Here is a 19,596-nt window from a genome sequence, read left to right on the forward strand (position 1 = left end):
TTTGTTTATTTTCATTAATTGGACCCCGTTCCCAAATATTCCCTTCTCTTACCTTCCCTGGTTTATTTGATTGATTTGTTGTTTCTTTATGGGTGTTGTTTACTTTGTTTAAGTACATTACTAAACGTCCCCCGAGGGCTAAGCTTGAGATCTGGTTGTTGTCTGGTTATTTTAGTTCATTACACCCCACATTTCTCCCACCTTCATCTAGTTTACCTTGTGTGCGCAGGCCCAGGCATTTACGTCTCCTCAGACGAACTACACCCGAGGGGAGAACGTAACAACAGCAGAAACAGGCGAAATACTACGACACCTCTGCTAAGGATCTCACAGAGCTGCAACGAGATGACAGGGTGAGAGTCAGCCACTCACAGGACAGAAACACTGGTGGCAGAGGGCCACAGTAGTCAGACCAGTAGAGGAAAGGTCCTATGAGGTGAAGACAGAACAGGGACAAGTCTTCAGGAGGAACAGGTGACACCTGAGGAAGAGCAGAGAAATAGAGGAGGATTTCCCCACTGTTGAGGAGCCTGGCACAGAGCCAGTAAACAGAGCACCAGCTGACACCCAGTAGGGTGCTGAACACAACCTAGAGGTGGATGCTGCGCCTCAACAAGAAGATCCAAACATCTCAGGTCAAGCACCTCCTGATGTAATCAACACTCTCCACACAAGGTCTGGTAGGGCCATCCGAAGACCTATACACCTGAAAGACTTTGTGGGAAGGTAAAATAAATAAATACATATTTAATGGACAGTCAGACAGTAAACAAACATTCAGTTCACATTCCAGTTTATTGCGGACATGGACTACAATCCAAAGTTAGGTGGAGTCTGCCTTTGTGTAAAAAAGAAAAGAAAAAAGAGAACATGTAGCAATATTGATGCTACTCATATTGCTGTTACACAGGAAACAGAAACTAGCTTGGACTTGCTGTATGACTGTGCGGGTTGACAACATGCCTAGTAAAGTTTGCTCAACTATATATATTTGTCTGTGGTGACTACAACACAAAGCATATTGAAACAAAAGTGTTGTGGTCAGATGAGACAAATCGACTGGCTGATTTCCTTATATGAACTGTAACTCAGTAACATCTTTGAAATTGTTGCAAGTTGTGTTTATATTTTTGTTCTGTGTATATATAAAACATTTGTATCACAAATTGGGCGCTACCCCTAACGCCTTTATGGGCGATTAGCTTTCGAGGACTCAATTGCTCTTCAAACAGGTAAACTGGTCAAATTGGCTGACATAATTTCCATCTACAGGCTGAAGGCACACCGTGATGTGAAATCCTATTCGCTACAATATTTTGACGCATAGTTTACTACCATGAAACAAGCGTTTAGACAACTCTCTCATTACGTGACTGTTTAAATTAATCCCTGGGATAAATCGGATGACCTACTTCGAGCTTGTTTTGAAGTGTTGAATTGGGGCACAACACGCGGAGCGTTCTCCAGTGGAAGCAGACGCTAAACCACATAATGTTTCAATAACAAAAGAATGAGAAACTCCCTCAAAAAAATTGTCGAACGCCCCCCTATCCTCCCTACTCGTATTGGAGCGCAAGCCGGCTGGCTTTACTTGATGCTCTGGCCGGTCTTTTGTCTCCAGCGCTAGGCTACCGGTGGTCCAGAACAGCAACAGTAGCAGCAGGTTGGCCCGCCCTCTTTTAACGCTGCTACGTCACATCAGCTTCATAGTAAGCGAATTCAAATACAATACAGCCCCATCTTCCCGCAACACTGACAAGGTCAGCGACCAAGGACCACATACCACATTTGGGGATAGACCGCGCCTATATTCACAGAAGGTAATATGCGTTTACTGAAAGTTATGCGTGATGGAATAATGCTTACGAAACTCCGGCCATTTCGTGTGTTTTACGATGATTTATTTTGTCCTACAATGATATGCTGTGCTTCGGCATTTAGAGAGCTGCTTGGTCATCCGGGCAACAATAGACGACATCACGTAGGCTACATGCTTTATAAAAAAAATAGGCTGGATTTGAATTACATTATGTTTCAGCTTGAAATTCACATATTGTGTGTAATCATGGAGTTAACCCAATGTGGCACCGACAGACATTATCTTCGTTACTTTTAGCCTACTCCCAATATTGTGCGAATGCTGCTTATAGACTACAGTACGTTAGCCTAGAGAATTATGAATTATTTTTAATGTAGGCCATGCTTAGTCTATGATATGCATATTTGGCTGGTTCCATCCGGTTTGTATCAGCAGCGCACGCACACAGAGTGTATGACTACACGGATGAGAATCTACACGCGCGTATTGCATCATAGTTTGAGTCATCACTGATCAGTAGGGCTACTATACATCTCTCTTCTCATCCTGTGCGTCTCGATGCCTAATGTGATGTAGCCATTTTCCCACAGAGGGATGACACGGTTACCAAATCCTCCAAGTTTATTACTATCTAAAGATCTGATCTGAAGGTTTTTCCATAAGCAGGTTTGGCCCAGGCAGAGGATGTTTCACTCTCCGGGTTAGCTGGTGGGCTTTAAATATAACACGCTCAGTCACATTTGGTCTGTCTTGTTTCCCCCTTGACTTGAAACAGCACCAGATAAAAAATATAAAATAAATGACCAGCGAAGTCTGCCTGGTTCTTGGGTAATGCGAGATGTTATGGTGAATGGGACAATATATGGCTTGCATTGTATAAAGACATGTAGACACAGAACAATGGGACATAGATTTGGCTGTGTGCACATATTGATTATGAATTAATAATACACTTCAGGTTTTCGCGTTCGTCCCCTGGTCATTACTTTGCTCTATGGTAGGCCTATTGGAGAAGTTTTGGTACTGGAGTAGGCTGGTTCTGTCAGTGGTACTGGACTACTTTCTTTGGGTTACTAAAGACAGGGTAATATGTAGACATGGCAGACATGAAAAACCTTTGCAACATTGGTGTACTGTAACCTACATTTAAGTCATTTAGCAGATGCTCTTATCCAGAGGGACTTACAGTTAGTGAGTGCATACATTTTTCATACTGGCCCCCCGTGGGAATCGAACCCAAAACCCTGGCGTTGCAAGCTCTGAATACAGCCCTTAGCCGTGGTATATTGGCCATATACCACAAACCCCAGAGGTGCCTTACTGCTATTATAAACTGGTTACCAACGTAGTTAGAGCAGTAAAATAAATGTTTTGTCATATCCGAGATATACCACGGCTGTCAGCCAATCAGCATTCAGGGCTGGAACCACCCAGTTTATAAAATGTATTATGCTGTTACCGTTGTCCAGTATTGGTGTTTTTGATGTTTAATAAGTGCTCACAAGATTCAGTATGAAGCAATTTCCGGTGTACTTCACCACAGTATATTAGGCATACAAATGCCTTTGAAGTATACTGTGTAATATGTCTACTGGAGTCAGGTATGTATTAGGTTGCATACCTTCTGTAAGTCCCTAGCCTGGCACAAGAGCCCTTGAGCAACAACGTAGCTTAGGTGCTGCGTCCAACGCTCTAGTCCCATGGTGCTGTAGTAGTAAACAGGGAGGGAAGTGGAGCTCAGACTCTAATCCCCTGTGAGTAGTTGAGCAGTCCTCTACAGCCGTAGCTTATTAAAAGAAGTTGTAAGAGACAGTTCATGTTCGGTCAGAGCCCGGTTTGTTTATGCTTTTTCTCCAGTTATGACGTTCACATAACCTAACCCTTACTCAGTGGTCCCCTTTGGCCCCCTCTCAAACAAATGCTTGGATTAAATGTCCCTCAAATCAATGGAAGCTAATTAAAAAATGTTTGTTGTAGAATAATTTAGAATAATCATCTACACACCATTATCCAACTACTAAAACTTTACACGTCAAAGTTGTGGTGTAATATGCAATGTTTTCCTATACCATTACTTAGGCGTTGATGCTGCAGAAAATAATGTCATGGATTAACAGGTTGGTTTTTGGCACTTGAAAAGAAAAGGAGAGCCGCTCACTCTAGGAGCTCAGATGCAATAATTGAATAACCAGCGTTTGGACAGACAAGCTGTCTTCATCAGGGTATGGTTCTTGGCACTGGATGTTTCTCCAGGGGCCATGACACTCTGCCTAGACAGAAATCACCACTTGATGTAGCTCACCCTGCACACCAGGAGGGCAGGGTTGGCACTTAAAGACCAATGGAATGGTTTCAAAAGTGAACACCACCCACCTGGCGCGCTGGGTGAGCTAAATCAATCGCACCTGCTGACTATGCACAGGCACCGCTCAATGCCTTCCATGGTAATTAAAGGTACTTACTTACACTACTTGTTAGACATGTCTTCAGCTGCTAAGTGGGTGTGGTTAACTGGTAGATAATGGTAGATAATTCACCACCCATGCATTTGAACAAAATAAGCTCGGTAACGGTAAAGAGAACCTGTAGTAAAATGTATCCGGTAACACTTTATACCAAGTTGTTTGTAAACCTGTGTAGTAACTTGGTATTTACTCTTGTAATGCCATTATATTAACATGTCTGTTGTTACTCAAAAGATCTCCTAAAAGTGGTAGATAGACTTAATGTGTGCTTTGCCATTACCAGTTGTTCCTGTAAGACTACGTTCTGGGTGTGTTGCCATAGAAGTTAGAAAGCAGAAACTACAATAATAGGTTATCAAACACCTTGTTGATTATTTTCATGGAAAGACCCCTGACTGCTTGTCTTTCTGTGCAGGGTGTGTCTACTCTGGCTGTCAATGGCCCCATTGTCTCATTGTAGTCTTTCTTATATTGAGAAACCATGGAGGTTGTTCCTTTTGCGTCTTTACTATACAGGTCTTCAAAGAGGCAGCTGTATCCTGGATCACTGTTTCTGTTCGATTACTTGCCATCTTGACGAATGTTTATGTCAACATTGAATCGTTTTGTGTGAAGTGAGAGTTGGCAGTTGTGGTTAATGATGAACTAGTTGTAAGGATACACGTTAGCTACATACATTACTTTAAGGTGACCTCTTGAGGTCAGGTGCCTGCTATCGAAAAGGCTACAAGCCCCTTCAACACCACCCTGGCTTACACTTTTTACATGGCAAGTCCTATAATTAATGTATTGAGAGAATGAGAGTTCATTTGTTTCAACAGTTTTATTTTGTGCATAGCTTATATCATTAAAACTGCAATATGTAACTTTTTGGGCGACCTGACCAAATTCACATAGAAATGTGAGTTATAGATCTGTCAATCGCATTGAAAGCAAGTCTAAGAAGCGGTATATCTGTTCTATGTGTGCTATTTCTACGCTCATCATTAAAAGAGCTCACCATGTGGTAGTGGTACAGTGAATAGACCTGAGGATCAAAGAAATCATACTCTGATGGGTGGAATTTTAAATCCTATGTCACCATGTTCCACTGCCACTTTGACCTCAACCAAAGCATGTCTTGGGTGTGGAACCAGTATGGAAGTATGGAACGCATGTTGTATAGGAAAATGTTTTGATTGGGGCCAGGGCTGGACACCTTCAGTATGGCCGGACATATGACAATGGCCAATGAAAATTGCTTCTGACAGACTACACAGAGTTGTATAGAGCACTGAATATTTCAGATGAATAAAGTTAATATTCAGTTAAGAGTAATTAACACAATACTTACCATATTTATGAATAGTCTCTTTATGTAATACACATGATTTCCAGTGTTCTATTTGTGACACTCATTTGTGTCACAGGTTGATGGTCACTAGACTCCTTGCTGTATGTGATGTATTAAACTCATATAAGTTGATAGTGATGGACGTCAGACTGGAGGTACACTGAGCTGAGGGCACACAGATATTGTATTGATGACCTTATGAGCGTTGTGTGAATTCGTCACCCAGTGTCTGGTGGAAAGCAGCCGGCAAAGTTACTGTCTTTTGTTGTGACTTTGTACAAGACTCTCTGGCTGTTGTTTAGAGAACATTGGTGCTGTGAGAAAAAAAAAAAAAGGCGGTGGGGAATATGTTTATTTGTCACATACACCAGATAGGTGCAGTGAAATGTGTTGTTTTAACAGGGTCAGCCATAGTAGTACGGTGCCCCTGGAGCAAATTAGGGTTAAGTACTGTACCTGCTCAAAGGCACATCAACAGGTTTTTCACCTTTGTCAGCTCAGGTATTCGAACCAGCGACATTTAGAGAAGGCGGATTAGACCTTTCTCTTGGCTTCTGCTCTGGAGATGTTCTCCCTGAATTCTTGTAATAAACCAAAATGATTTTGATTGATATGATCAATAACTGTTCTCCATTTTGTTCACCTGAAAAGTCACCTTTACAAGCACTCATTTTCTCCCTCTCTATCAATCTATTTGCTCTCCATCGCTTCCTCATGTCTTCCTCTCCCACAGGCTATTCAGACCACATAATCAGGTCGTGTACGATGCTAATGAAAACACTTGGCTCAAATCTTCTTGTCGGTTTCATCCAAGGTGACACAAGATTCCCTGAGGACTAGACAGTCACAGGAGTGGCCTGTACCTGCCTGAAGGTCTGTGGATACACAAACCAGACCACAGCATGATGACGTTAGTGACCTCGCAATGCCTGAATGCCATTCATACAGTGAGGGAAAAAAGTATTTGATCCCCTGCTGATTTTGTACGTTTGCCCACTGACAAAGACATGATCAGTCTATAATTTGAATGGTAGGTTTATTTGAACAGTGAGAGACAGAATAACAACAAAGAAATCTAGAAAAACGCATGTCAAAAATGTTATCAATTGATTTGCATTTTAATGAGGGAAATAAGTATTTGACCCCTCTGCAAAACATGACTTAGTACTTGGTGGCAAAACCCTTGTTGGCAATCACAGAGGTCAGACGTTTCTTGTAGTTGGCCACCAGGTTTGCACACATCTCAGGAGGGTTTTTGTCCCACTCCTCGTTGCAGATCTTCTCCAAGTCATTAAGGTTTCGAGGCTGACGTTTGGCAATTCGAACCTTCAGCTCCCTCCACAGATTTTCTATGGGATTAAGGTCTGGAGACTGGCTAGGCCACTCCAGGACCTTAATGTGCTTCTTCTTGAGCCACTCCTTTGTTGCCTTGGCCGTGTGTTTTGGGTCATTGTCATGCTGGAATACCCATCCACGACCCATTTTCAATACCCTGGCTGAGGGAAGGAGGTTCTCACCCAAGATTTGACAGTACATGGCCCCGTCCATCGTCCCTTTGATGCGGTGAAGTTGTCCTGTCCCCTTAGCAGAAAAACACCCTCAAAGCATAATGTTTCCACCTCCATGTTTGACGGTGGGGATGGTGTTCTTGGGGTCATAGGCAGCATTCCTCCTCCTCCAAACACGGCGAGTTGAGTTGATGCCAAAGAGCTCAATTTTTGTCTCATCTGACCACAACACTTTCACCCAGTTCTCCTCTGAATCATTCAGATGTTCATTGGCAAACTTCAGACGGGCCTGTATATGTGCTTTCTTGAGCAGGGGGACCTTGCGGGCGCTGCAGGATTTCAGTCCTTCACGGCGTAGTGTGTTAACAATTGTTTTCTTGGTGACTATGGTCCCAGCTGCCTTGAGATCATTGACAAGATCCTCCCGTGTAGTTCTGGGCTGATTCCTCACCGTTCTCATGATCATTGCAACTCCACGAGGTGAGATCTTGCATGGAGCCCCAGGCCAAGGGAGATTGACAGTTATTTTGTGTTTCTTCCATTTGCGAATAATCGCAACAACTGTTGTCACCTTCTCACCAAGCTGCTTGGCGATGGTCTTGTAGCCAATTTCAGCCTTGTGTAGGTCTACAATCTTGTCCCTGACATCCTTGGAGAGCTCTTTGGTCTTGGCCATGGTGGAGAGTTTGGAATCTGATTGATTGATTGCTTCTGTGGACAGGTGTCTTTTATACAGGTAACAAGCTGAGATTAGGAGCACTCCCTTTAAGAGTGTGCTCCTAATCTCAGCTCGTTACCTGTATAAAAGACACCTGGGAGCCAGAAATCTTTCTGATTGAGAGGGGGTCAAATACTTATTTCTCTCATTAAAATGCAAATCAATTTATAACATTTTTGACATTCGTTTTTCTGGATTTTTTTGTTGTTATTCTGTCTCTCACTGTTCAAATAAATTTACCATAAAAATTATAGACTGATCCTTTCTTTGTCAGTGGGCAAACATACAAAATCAGCAGGGGATCAAATACTTTTCCCCCTCACTGTACCTCTGTACCAGGACCCAACAAGAAACTTCTACACTGCCTGTTTAACATTTAGTCAAATGCAGTTACTAGATATGAGAAAAATTTGTGTTTTTTATCAATGTTCTACTTCACCTCTATGACCGTGGCAATTGGAGTAGCTGCTATTTATAAAACAAAGATTATAACACAATTTCAATCAAACAAAGTGTGATTATCCCATAATTTGCACAGCTCAAAACTGCAGCCAGCCTCAGAGTGGCTCTATATTTACTAAAATTGTTCTGTCAACGTGGTGCCAAGATAACTCTGAGTGGATTGCCTATCCATTTTCATTTTCACTCTGAACACTCTATCCCACGCTCTGAACACTCTATCCCACATACTCCTGTTGGGTGTACCAAGAGCCACAAAGCCACCAATCATGCTCATCATGTGGCTCTTGGGCAGTCAGTCATGTTGCTGCAGGTGGTGCATTGTGTCCGTTAACTCAGTTACACACCTTCTCTGTGTCAGGCTCCATGGTTACTCAGCGTAGCTCACCTGAAACAGAACACAAACACAGGCTCAGAAGTTGTAACCCTTAGTCAGCACAGGTCTAGGATCAGTTTATCTTGGCCTTGGCTGTCTGAGGGCAGACTTAAGGCAGCCTGTCAAGCTATCCCTCAGGTTCGACCTTGGAGGAAGTAGCCTTGTGATTTACAACGGAAAATGCAGACCTACCCGCTTGACAAACTACACACACACACTATTGTGTTACATGCTCTGATCAGCTTGTCATTGAGATCATTTGATTAGAGGAATGCTGTTGTAGTGGTTGGCTGCCTGCCTCTGCATTCTAATTCTAAGGCTCCATTGTACATTTAACCTTCCCTGAAGTTTAAAGTAACAGGAGAGTTTCGAGCACATGTAGACCAAAGGTAGGCACACTGTTTGCTCAGTTCAACAACGGCAAGGACAGGCATCTGAAGTGTCTTGTGATTGGTTTAGACGGGACACATCCTTCTGGTTGGGCGGGACTGGTTGGTTGTCTCTGGCTGTGAAATCATCTGCTCATCCCTCTGTGTCAGCTGCTACTCTGAGACATCAAACAGAGGAAAGACACATGACAGAGGACACATGATGACATCATGGGGAGAGGTGAGAAACTTCTGTGAAGCACTTAGACCAAATAAACTTATCTTGAAAAAAACACAAGTAGGCTCATGTAAATCAAATAGCCTAAACAAACTTGTTTTCTTTACTCACAGAACGTTTTTTGTGCGTGACTGCACATTTTTGTGTGACTATTATCGTCGCTTACACTGTGTGTTTTGGTATTTTCAGTATACTATTCAGACTTATAAACCTAAGCAGCTTTATGAGTCCTGAGACTCCGTTATGTATTGTCGTCACGTTCAATCAATCAACCCCACTATCAGCCCCAGCCAATAATCAGATTAGACTGTATTACCATATGGATGTTTGAAAAATAAATCATCTCTGTGTTTAATTAAAAGAGCAACACATGGGAATATGCACAGAGGATTATATATTTTTTTGTGATTTGCACACATTTTTGCTTAAATTAGAAATGTAAAAAAAAAAGTAAGTTAAGCACTTGAACAGAGTGACGTGAAGATGCCCGGAATGCCTGTAAGAATACATTTTCTGTAACACTTCACCCTCCGTTAGGCCCACATAATACAGGCCATAAATACTCATGGTGTCTGTTAAATAAGAACTGTGTTTACATAGTAATGATGAAACAACGCCTTTATTTAGAAAAGCTAGGCTGGAGGTATTCCTTACCTAAACAATGTTGTGTGTGTGTCAGGAGTCGTGTAGTGTAGTAGTCATAAACCAGCTGATAAAATCTAGAATTTCAACTATCAGTTTTAGCATAAAATAAAAATATGCTTTCTAAGGTCTTTATAGTGACATTGAGTAACTGTCTTCATTCAAGTTTTCCTTTTTCCTTCTGAGAGGTCAACCAATCACAGCACATGGCGACTGGTTTAGCTAATTGCCTGCCGTTGACAGCTGAGACGTGGCTGAATATGAATGAGGCTCCACAGCAGTGCAATCTGATCTGGCCACGACTTGATGAGAGACAGAGACCGATATAATTTATTGATGCCACTGACTTCACTGCACCTTGTTGTTGTCATGGAGTCCGTTTTACAGCCACTCTTGAGATTGAAATGGAAGGTTCTAGTTTTTGTGCTTTTGTGCCTTTCTGGTTTGGTTGGAACTTCAAAAACTGGGGAAAACAACCCCCATTTTCCTCAATACACTTTTCCTTGAATAGAGTTAGTGTGCTATGGGTCGCCTTTAGACCTATATGTCTACCGTCAGTCTTCTAACCCACCTAATCAAAGCCATGCCATACCGCTGTTAAGCTGTATCGTCTGGAGTATGGCTGAGCATGTTTTTCTAAACTACGATAATCCCATTTGAATAAGCTTTTACTTGTGATGCTGAAACGCCTTCATAAGCCATTTTTTTTTCTACAAACCAGTGGTTGTGTTATGTCAATGTATGTGAGATCAGAATTATATATATCATGTTTTTATATTTTGGTTTGTTGATTAAGATCATTGGATCACGAAGGCACATATTAATATCACTCATCAGTGGTTATAGATTGTGTGCCTGGAATAAAGCAGCTGCCTCTTACCCATGATATCTCTTGAACAATTTAGAAAGTGTGCTTGTGTGTTTGTGTGTATTTACGATCAGAGACATGTTTGCTTTGTCAATAAAGTCCTGTGATCTTGGTCACTACTGCCCGCACACCTCTACCCTGTCACTCCACTCTCCACCCAATCTGGTTTCCATTACTACCTTCTGGAAATGGGGAGGGGGGTGTGGAGGGGGCTACCCTCAAGGTGAAAAGTGGGTGGGGCAAGGGCTGGTCTGGTTTCAGGTAGAAACTCAACCTTGTGAGAAGGGTGATTAACTCTGTCAGTGTGTGTGCGCTAACGTGCATTCTGGAGCTGAGATCTGGTCTTATGACCCAGCAGTCAAGAGTTTAAATGACAAAAGGGACATGCCTCAACCGGTTGGAAACTGATTTTCAGTAGGGCATACACTTAAAATATGCCATTGTCAATGTGGTATTGGTGTTAGCTACAATTGTCAGTAATTCAAGGTCTCCAAACAACCTCTGTAACCTTGAATATTGTGCCTAATGGTCCACAAGTAGTCCTTGTGGACCATTAGCTTTTTTTATTCTTTATTTTTATAACTTGTTATTAGTTTTCAAGCATAAGTTTACAGTACAGCAATTCATCTTAGAGGGAGCGGAGACGTAATTATCAGCATCATCATTATTGTCCAGCTCCCCTACCCAGGGAGCTTTTCAACAGTGCCTCCCCTCTTCCTCTTATTTCCCCTGTACTGACCCTCTCCTTCCTCTTCCCCCCAGTAAACAGTGAGCGCTGAGAGCCAGCCGGGCCAGAGATGCCACCCCCTGCCGCAGGTCCCCCAGCAGTGACCCCTCCGGACGGGGGCTGGGGCTGGGCCGTGGTGTTGGGATCCTTCATCTCCATCGGCTTCTCCTATGCCTTCCCCAAGGCCATCACCGTCTACTTCAAGGACATCCAGAAGATCTTCGATTGCTCCTACAGCCAGATAGCATGGATCTCCTCCATCATGCTGGCCGTCATGTACGCAGGAGGTAGGACTAAGACAATAAGATGGTGTTCAGGTAGTCTCTTGATGCAGTCGTCTGTCTGTATATGTATATGTAGGGCCCTGAGTTTATCCTCACCACGTGACCTGTCCAGTGAAAACTCAGGCCCTAAGTATGGGGCAAGGTACCTGTACTGATCTGATTGTGTGTCTCCTATGATAACCTATGACTGTATTTAGATTTACATTCAAGAGGAACACATGGTTTCTGTGACTAGTCATCAGCATATTGTAGTAGTCATGCATCACACGTTCTCCTTCTCAGCATGACTTTACCCCTCACTATTAGGTTACCCAGTAGGCACCTTGCTTGGCATTGCCACGCTGGCCATCTGTTAGCAAATGCCATCCTGTCCAGTCATTTCTAATTGTTGCTGTCAACAGGGTTTGTTGTATCCTAGACCATTGTTGTGATGACAGTGACAGTGATGGCCAATTGGCTATAGAGAGCCAAGGACACCCAATACCATCCACTATATGTGACAATCCTGTACAAGGAACTTGTCCCTCATTAAAATGTTTAGTGTAATTCATTCATATTGATCTCTGAGCAAAGGGGAGAACAGAGCTTCATCAGCTATTCATTAAACACCTGCTCTCTTGTCCTATGTGTTTGCACCAGCTGTAGGCTGATAAAGCTATTGTCCTTTCAGTGTTTAATGCATTCTTAATTTCTGCAAGCAACGGACAGCCCTGTGCAGTATCTGCTGCTCTCAGGAATAGCATGGCGGAAAAACAATCACGCATCACCAAATATTTACCCCAATCAGACAGCTGATTATTGAGCGTATTTGTCCTCTTGGGAGAGAAATGAGACTTGTGGCTCTTTTACAACGCATCTGTTTTTTTTCACACCGCCTGCCATCTGTGTTGTTGATGCAACTGCCACCACCACCACGAGTTCAGAGGTCAGACACTTACTGAATTCTCCAGGGCAGTCATCAGGCAGACTCCCTAACTGATAAGATAGCCACTTATGATGCTGATTGGACGTCAATCACAGAGCAAACAAACTGGAAGTGCATGCCATATCCTCAAACATCAGGATATGCCAATGTGTGGCTCTTGCTGATTTCAAACAACAGCAGCCAACCTATTTTTATGATTTACGGCCACATCCAAAATGACACATATTAGATACGACCACAAATGCGCAACAACTGGAAGTGAAGACAACTATTTCATATCTTCCTGGATGTTGTGTGTCTCTATAACCCAGGGTGTAACACAGACACTGAGATGAATGGTTAGTAATGATGGGTGCATAAAATGACATCAGCTATATGGACACCTACTGCACACTGCAGATGACCTGCTCTCTCCTCCCTCCTCCCTTCTAGCCTGGCTGAGTGTCGCTTTGCAGTGACGTGCTAATATGGAGGCTGTGTGTGTGTCAGTGTTGGATCAATGTCACTAATCCACACAGAGAGAGAGTTGACCTTGGCTAGGCTAGGCAGCGTGGCCACGTACAGGACAGTCCTCTGTTGACAGTCAGCACAGCAGAGCTCTCTCACAGCCAGGCACATTAGCCTCAATGCTAACTGAACTGTCCAGAAGAAATATGGCTAACTAAGCTGTGTTATTAGTCGATCAACCACTTATAGAATTCATGTTTGTGTCCTTGTATAACTGCTCTGGAAAACAACTCTAAGCTTCATGTCAGCGCCTTATTCCGTAATGAGAGTGACATTAATAGTATGATGGATTGCAAACATCAGTTTACTGCGTAGTCAGCTATCTTGACAGTTTATCAACCTTTTCTTTTCTAACCTCACAAATCAGGTAGTGGTAGGAAATGTGTTACACAAACGTCCATATTTCTGCTGTCAAACTAGCTTTTAGGTCCTGTGAAATAAATCACAGTTGAAAGGGTAAATGACGGGTGTACCCATCCTCTTCTATGTATTTGATTCCATGATTGAGCCCATATTTTGCCTCAAGTCTAGACACATTCAAGCAATGTTAAGTTATGGTATCTGATCATGCTTCATTAAAATGTTTCAATGAGCCCAAGCATATTGGAATGGGCTGAGATACAGTATGTTCAAAGATGGTGTGTTGAATGTCAATAGTAGCCTAATTATTTATCCTTAAAGTTACCGTCAAAACAAACTCCTAATTTGCTTCTGGTAACCTGGAAAGTGTGTCCAGCTATTGCAGCAATTAAACGTAACTTATGAATTCCTTTTTAAAAGGAGCTAATATGAAACCTCAACGGCTCCCTCCACTTGGCCTATCCAGGTTTCACCACCAGACTCAGGAGAATACTGATAAGTGCTCTGTATGCAAACGAGGAGGGCTCCTCTCCTCAAGGTCGGAAAAAGATTCACGCAGAGCAAATGAAGTCAGGCGACTTCTTCCCCAACCTGCTTTTTAAATAGCACCGCTCCCCGGGTCCGACACAGATACGGCACATCTTCTGCTTGCTAATGGGGACATTATTCAAAAAGGGGAAAATCTTTCATTACTCTTATCGTTTCTTATTCAATTTACTCTTCCTTTTGCTGAAAGTCTGTCATGAAAGGGGACATTGTGACGTGCCATAGAAGCAGAGTCATTCCTCACCCTATCAAGTAATGGAGACCAGAGGTTCAAACATAACAAGACTTTAGAAATACAAAGTATAAAGTTTCCCCCAACAATAACTTTTTGAAATTTGACAAGGACAAAATTAAAAAGGTACTGTTTGGACCTGTCAGATTGTATATACTATCAATGACGATAGAGGGTTCAATAACAGGGTTTGACCCACTAAAACCAAAATCTGCTAAGATTCACTAGCTGCCAGTGGTCTTGTGTTGTATGCCATTAAGAAGAAGGTGTGTGGCAAGCCCTTATTGAAGGTAACAAGGAAATGGAAATGTAGCGTGATGCTGGTCGGCCCCACTCAGCTCAACTGTGTGTATACTACCAATATCAAGTGCTTACTGTTACTCATGGAAAATTGTGAATTAAAAAGAAATTCAGGGACAAATGGGCCATGGGGCCATGGTCTTCTGATCACTTGCAGTTGTGTGTGTCATAGTTCCTGACCCCCCCCCCCCCCCCCCCCCTTTTTAGATATGAAAACGTTGCATTGCAGTGCACTTTCAGAAAATACATCTTTTGAGGCTTTAATGCACAGTGTAACCAGACCAATTCAAAGGAGTCCATTTACGTTAACCAGCGTTCTCTCACTATCACATCTGAAACCTATCTATGCCCATACAGTGTGTATTCATACAGTCAATGTCTATTATCCATTTCATAACATAACTGGTTGCCACATTGTGTCTCTGTTTTACATAAGCATGGCAGCTGTGCCATGAAAGCTTTATGAAACAGAAGGGCCCATTGCGTGTCCAACCAAAGCTCAGTTCAATGTCTTCACTCAGCGTGTCTATGATGCTTGACGGGCCTGATCGATTCTGACTCATTCCGTTTGACTAACTCTCTATTATTAGTTTGGCCCTCAGCTCTCAGTGCAGCCTGTCCAAGGCTGACAGGCACCTATTGGTTAATTGTCTAGGTGCAGAGTTATTTCCAAGACCTCACCTGCACTCTGTGTCATTGGTCTTGTTGGTCCTACAGTAAATGTATTGCTTGTCATGATGGGATCTCTGATACATATGTAGCAAAGCTGGAAAATAACAGATGTTTTGCCAACGTGCTCTGTACCTATTGGCAATAAGGCATTTTTTTGTTTGACTACTAAGATAATGCTGTGTTATACCTGTACCTGTTTGTTACTGATCTCTCAATACAGCCCTCATCCCCTTACGAATACATGCAGCACACATAACACAATGTTGTACATTGTTTACCTGTATCAACATTTACAGTACTTCTATTTCCAGAGCTGGGAAGATTCACGCTGTCTTTCAATGCTAACAAGCTTAAATCATTAAGTAATCACTACATGATTACCCTAGTTTATTACAGGCTGAATGTTTGGGTTGGATGGAAGAGCATGTTTTTAGTATCTCATTTGTTTCCCTTCCAGGTCCCATAAGCAGTATACTGGTAAACACATATGGCTGCAGACCTGTCATGATCATGGGGGGAGTACTGTCTTCTATCGGGTTGATATCCGCTTCCTTCTGCAACAGCGTGGTGGAGCTTTATGTTTGCATCGGCCTTATAGGAGGTAATTCCGATGAAATCCATTTAAACCCATTCAGAGTTAATTTGATTATAGTATCAAACTCCTTAAGTGACTGGTTAAAAATAGGCCTACAACTGATTTGGAGTTTTCCATTCAGTGTTTCACAAAGGTCATAGTAAAAGACTATAGATACTTTACAAGATTACAGTGAAGCTTGATTTGTCAAATCGTTTAATGACCACACTCTGTCTACTTGTAGAAAATGTATATTATTCTGAATGTATACTTCATGCTTAATGTCATATATGCCTGAATTATCTTATCAGATAATTATCTTGTCAGAAATGTATGTTCTTTTTAACTCTAAATCACATGATCCTCTCTCCTCACAAAGGCCTGGGCCTAGCCTTTAACCTCCAGCCAGCCCTGACTATGATTGGCAAGTACTTCTATAAGAAGCGTCCCATCGCTAACGGAATAGCCATGGCCGGTAGCCCAGTGTTCCTGAGCAGCCTAGCCCCTTTCAACCAGTACCTGTTCAACTCTTTCGGCTGGAGGGGCAGCTTCCTCATCCTGGGGGGTATACTGCTCAACTGCTGTGTGGCTGGCTCCCTGATGAGGCCCCTGGGGCCACCGATGGGCAAGATCAAGAAGGATGAGGAGTTGGTCATTGTGAAAACCGCCACCAAGGAGAAGGAGACGACCACATGTTTGGGGACTGTCAACAAGTTCATTGACCTGTCGCTTTTCAAGCACCGCGGTTTCCTCATCTACCTGTCGGGCAACGTCATCATGTTCTTGGGCTTTTTCTCGCCCATCGTCTTCCTGACGGCCTATGCCAAGGACATAGGCGTGGATGAGTACTCGGCCGCCTTCCTGCTCTCCATCCTGGCCTTCGTGGACATGTTTGCCCGGCCCTCCATGGGGCTCCTGGCCAACTCCAAGTGGATCCGACCCAGGATCCAGTACTTCTTCAGCTTCGCCGTGCTCTACAACGGGGTGTGCCACATCCTCTGCCCCCTGGTGGAGAGCTACACAGGCCTGGTGGTGTACGCTGTGTTCTTTGGCTTTGCCTTCGGCATGGTCAGCTCGGTGCTGTTTGAGACCCTGATGGACCTGGTGGGGGCTCAGAGGTTCTCCAGTGCTGTGGGGCTCACCACCATTGTGGAGTGCTGCCCTGTCCTCATTGGTCCACCTCTGGCAGGTATGTCACTGATCCCTCAACTCATTGCTACTTACTTCAGTTGTGAGACATTGTTTACTTTTTAAGCAGTTGATATGCCAAAGGAATAACTTAAAGTCACCCAATTAATTTAAGGAGTGCTGTTGCTTATTAGCCATTCACTTGGTTTGATCTTGGTGATACAGTTTTCTGATTAAGAGTGGAAAAGCAATTTTACATTTTGGCATTCTTATAATATGTGCTTATTTGTCTAATTACATTAACAGCAAAAAGAAAGTTCATTCTGTGCAGTGGTAGAAAAAGTACTCAATTGTCATACTTGAGTAAAAGTAAAGATACCTTAATAGAAAATGACTCAAGTAAAAGTGAAAGTCAACCAGTAAAATACTACTTGAGTAAAAGTCTAAAAGTATTTGGTTTTAAATATACTTAAGTATCAAAAGTAAAAGTAAAAGTATAAACCATTTCAAATTCCTTATATTGAGCAAACCAGACGGCACCATTTTATATTTTTATTTTTATTGACGAATAGCCAGGGGCACACTCCAGCACACAGACATAATTTACAAACAAAGCATTTGTGTTTAGTGAGTCCACCAGATCAGAGACAGTAGGGATGACCAGGGAAGTTCTCTTGATAAGTGTGTGAATTGGACCATTTTCCTGTCAAAATGTAATGAGTACTTTTGGGTGTCAGGGAAAATGTATGGAGTAAAAAGTACATTATTTTCTTTAGGAATGTAGTGAAGTAAAACTAAAAGTTGGCAAAAATAATAATAGTAAAGTAAAGTACAAATACCCCAAAAAACGACTTAAGTAGTACTTTATTTTAAAGTATTTTTACTTAAGTACTTTACATCACTGATTCTGTGATTACTGGTCCTTAACAAAATGCTTGTTTGTTAATTTATTTAACACAATGTCCTCATTATAGATCAGTAGACATGAAGAAACTGATAAAGACATATTTGGAAATGCAGAAAATAGCAATATAACAGACCTTCATCACTCAATAAAAGAAATGTGCTCTTATTTACAGGTAAATTGGTGGACATCACCAAAAACTACAAGTACATGTATTTCTGCTGTGGGGCTGTGGTGATCATGGCCAGTATTTGGCTGTTCATCGGCAACTTCATCAACTACAGACTCCTGGCCAAGGAGCGCAAGCAGGAGGAGATGTACAAACGGACTGAAACTGAGGACCCTGACCGGGACCAGGATCAAAAGGAGGCAGACGGGGACGCCCAGGCCTTGGAGGACATGATAGACCCCAAAGATGAAGACGCCATGCAGAGGGAGACCAACATCTAGAGCCCCTCCCTCCTGCCAACCACACCCCCCCTCCACCACCACCCTCACGTCCCCCTCTGCCACTATCAAACTGCAGACTGAACTCAAGGGGGGTGCCTCCTGGTCTTTCACTCTCCAGGGTTCCGCTCGGGGTCTCCCCGCAGGGGCCCCTCTGTTTCAGAGACACTCAAACTGCCAAAGTAACAACGACAACCATGTCGTGGGATACTGCGAGGCGTATGTATTGCTGGATGAAGGGGTGACAGCCCTGACTACTACTCAAACATCAGACTAGCCGGAGATAATGGTGTAAGATACAGTATGCATGTTATTAGGCCACAAGGCTTGGAATCTGTCGCGTATCTAGGAATATGTGAAATGGGACCTGTCAACAGAAATCTAGTACTGCTCATGTATTTATTAGCCTGTGCCACTAAACCTACCACACCAGCAACCCAATCCAACTGTTCTGATTGAAATCAATACAGGTTAATATCCCAGCTTCCTATGCTGGGAACTGACATGTAAGGACACATAATGTCCGTTAGTACCGGGGTTATGGTAAGAGACAGATATCATTGCAACATAGGAACAGACAGAGATGAGTTCATGGTTTGGTGGCTCCAATGACCATGTATATTATGCTTTCCTTTAGCGCACTGTGTCTGTTGTGTTCCTTAGCTAAACCTGCACTACTGCCATGCTTCAACTCTAACGATAACACACCCACTGTTTTATTCACTATTGCATATTGCACATGGAGTCTATACGCTGCACTACTTCTAAACAGGCCATGTTTAGGCCTCATCCAAAAAAACAATGAAACAAATGCAATTGAATCATATTTAATGAGGTTGAATGTAAATTCGTTTTATTGGCTGTATTTCCAACGGCCTTATTAAGAATACTTGATATTCATGATCAAAATCATCTAGAAATGTGCATATTGCTGGTTTATACCAAATAAAGAATCCATGAGCAATATAACCTATACCTAGCCATTGTATTGATGTACGTATATACAGGGATATTCATTTGTGTAGTCAATGGTCATTTCTGGGAGGAGCTGTTTAACTTTCAACAATGATACATTGCCTTATGTAAAGAATGCAACTAAGTTGTGTCATATATATATATATATATATATATATATACATACATACATTAAAAAGTATTTATTGAAGTGTTATAACAAATTAACATGCCTATTGTGA

The 19,596-nt window shown here is 42.5% G+C and overlaps 1 protein-coding gene across 3 annotated transcripts; it reads left to right on the plus strand.

Annotated features, from left to right (window-relative positions):
• The first annotated feature begins 326 nt into the window (after positions 1-326).
• Positions 327-19,371, plus strand: LOC311130017 (monocarboxylate transporter 2-like). Of its 3 annotated transcripts, XM_084162618.1 has the most exons (7): positions 1,707-1,820; positions 6,432-6,490; positions 9,138-9,287; positions 11,557-11,808; positions 15,805-15,948; positions 16,301-17,110; positions 18,129-19,371. In XM_084162618.1, exons 4-7 carry the CDS (start codon positions 11,592-11,594, stop codon positions 18,401-18,403), a joined length of 1,446 nt encoding a protein of 481 aa, XP_084018744.1. In that variant the 5' UTR covers positions 1,707-1,820; positions 6,432-6,490; positions 9,138-9,287; positions 11,557-11,591; the 3' UTR covers positions 18,404-19,371. The 3 variants fall into 3 exon arrangements, with proteins under 3 accessions (XP_084018745.1, XP_084018743.1, XP_084018744.1); XM_084162619.1 differs by lacking the exons at positions 1,707-1,820; positions 6,432-6,490; positions 9,138-9,287 and adding an exon at positions 327-726; XM_084162617.1 differs by lacking the exons at positions 6,432-6,490; positions 9,138-9,287 and having other exon boundaries at positions 1,337-1,820.
• Positions 19,372-19,596: the final 225 nt, after the last annotated feature.

Source organism: Coregonus lavaretus (genome assembly GCF_964263955.1).
Source record: "Coregonus lavaretus genome assembly, chromosome: 5".
NCBI classification, from domain to species: Eukaryota; Metazoa; Chordata; class Actinopteri; order Salmoniformes; family Salmonidae; genus Coregonus; species Coregonus lavaretus.

What these genes read in the sequence shown, in the direction of transcription:
- LOC311130017 (XM_084162619.1), top strand. Translation starts at nt 11,592, where the DNA reads ATGCCACCCCCTGCCGCAGGTCCCCCAGCAGTGACCCCTCCGGACGGG. An exon ending in GGCCGTCATGTACGCAGGAG is followed by an intron (nt 11,809 to 15,804) that starts GTAGGACTAAGA and finishes TTTCCCTTCCAG; the next exon opens with GTCCCATAAGCAGTATACTG. An exon ending in CATTGGTCCACCTCTGGCAG is followed by an intron (nt 17,111 to 18,128) that starts GTATGTCACTGA and finishes TCTTATTTACAG; the next exon opens with GTAAATTGGTGGACATCACC.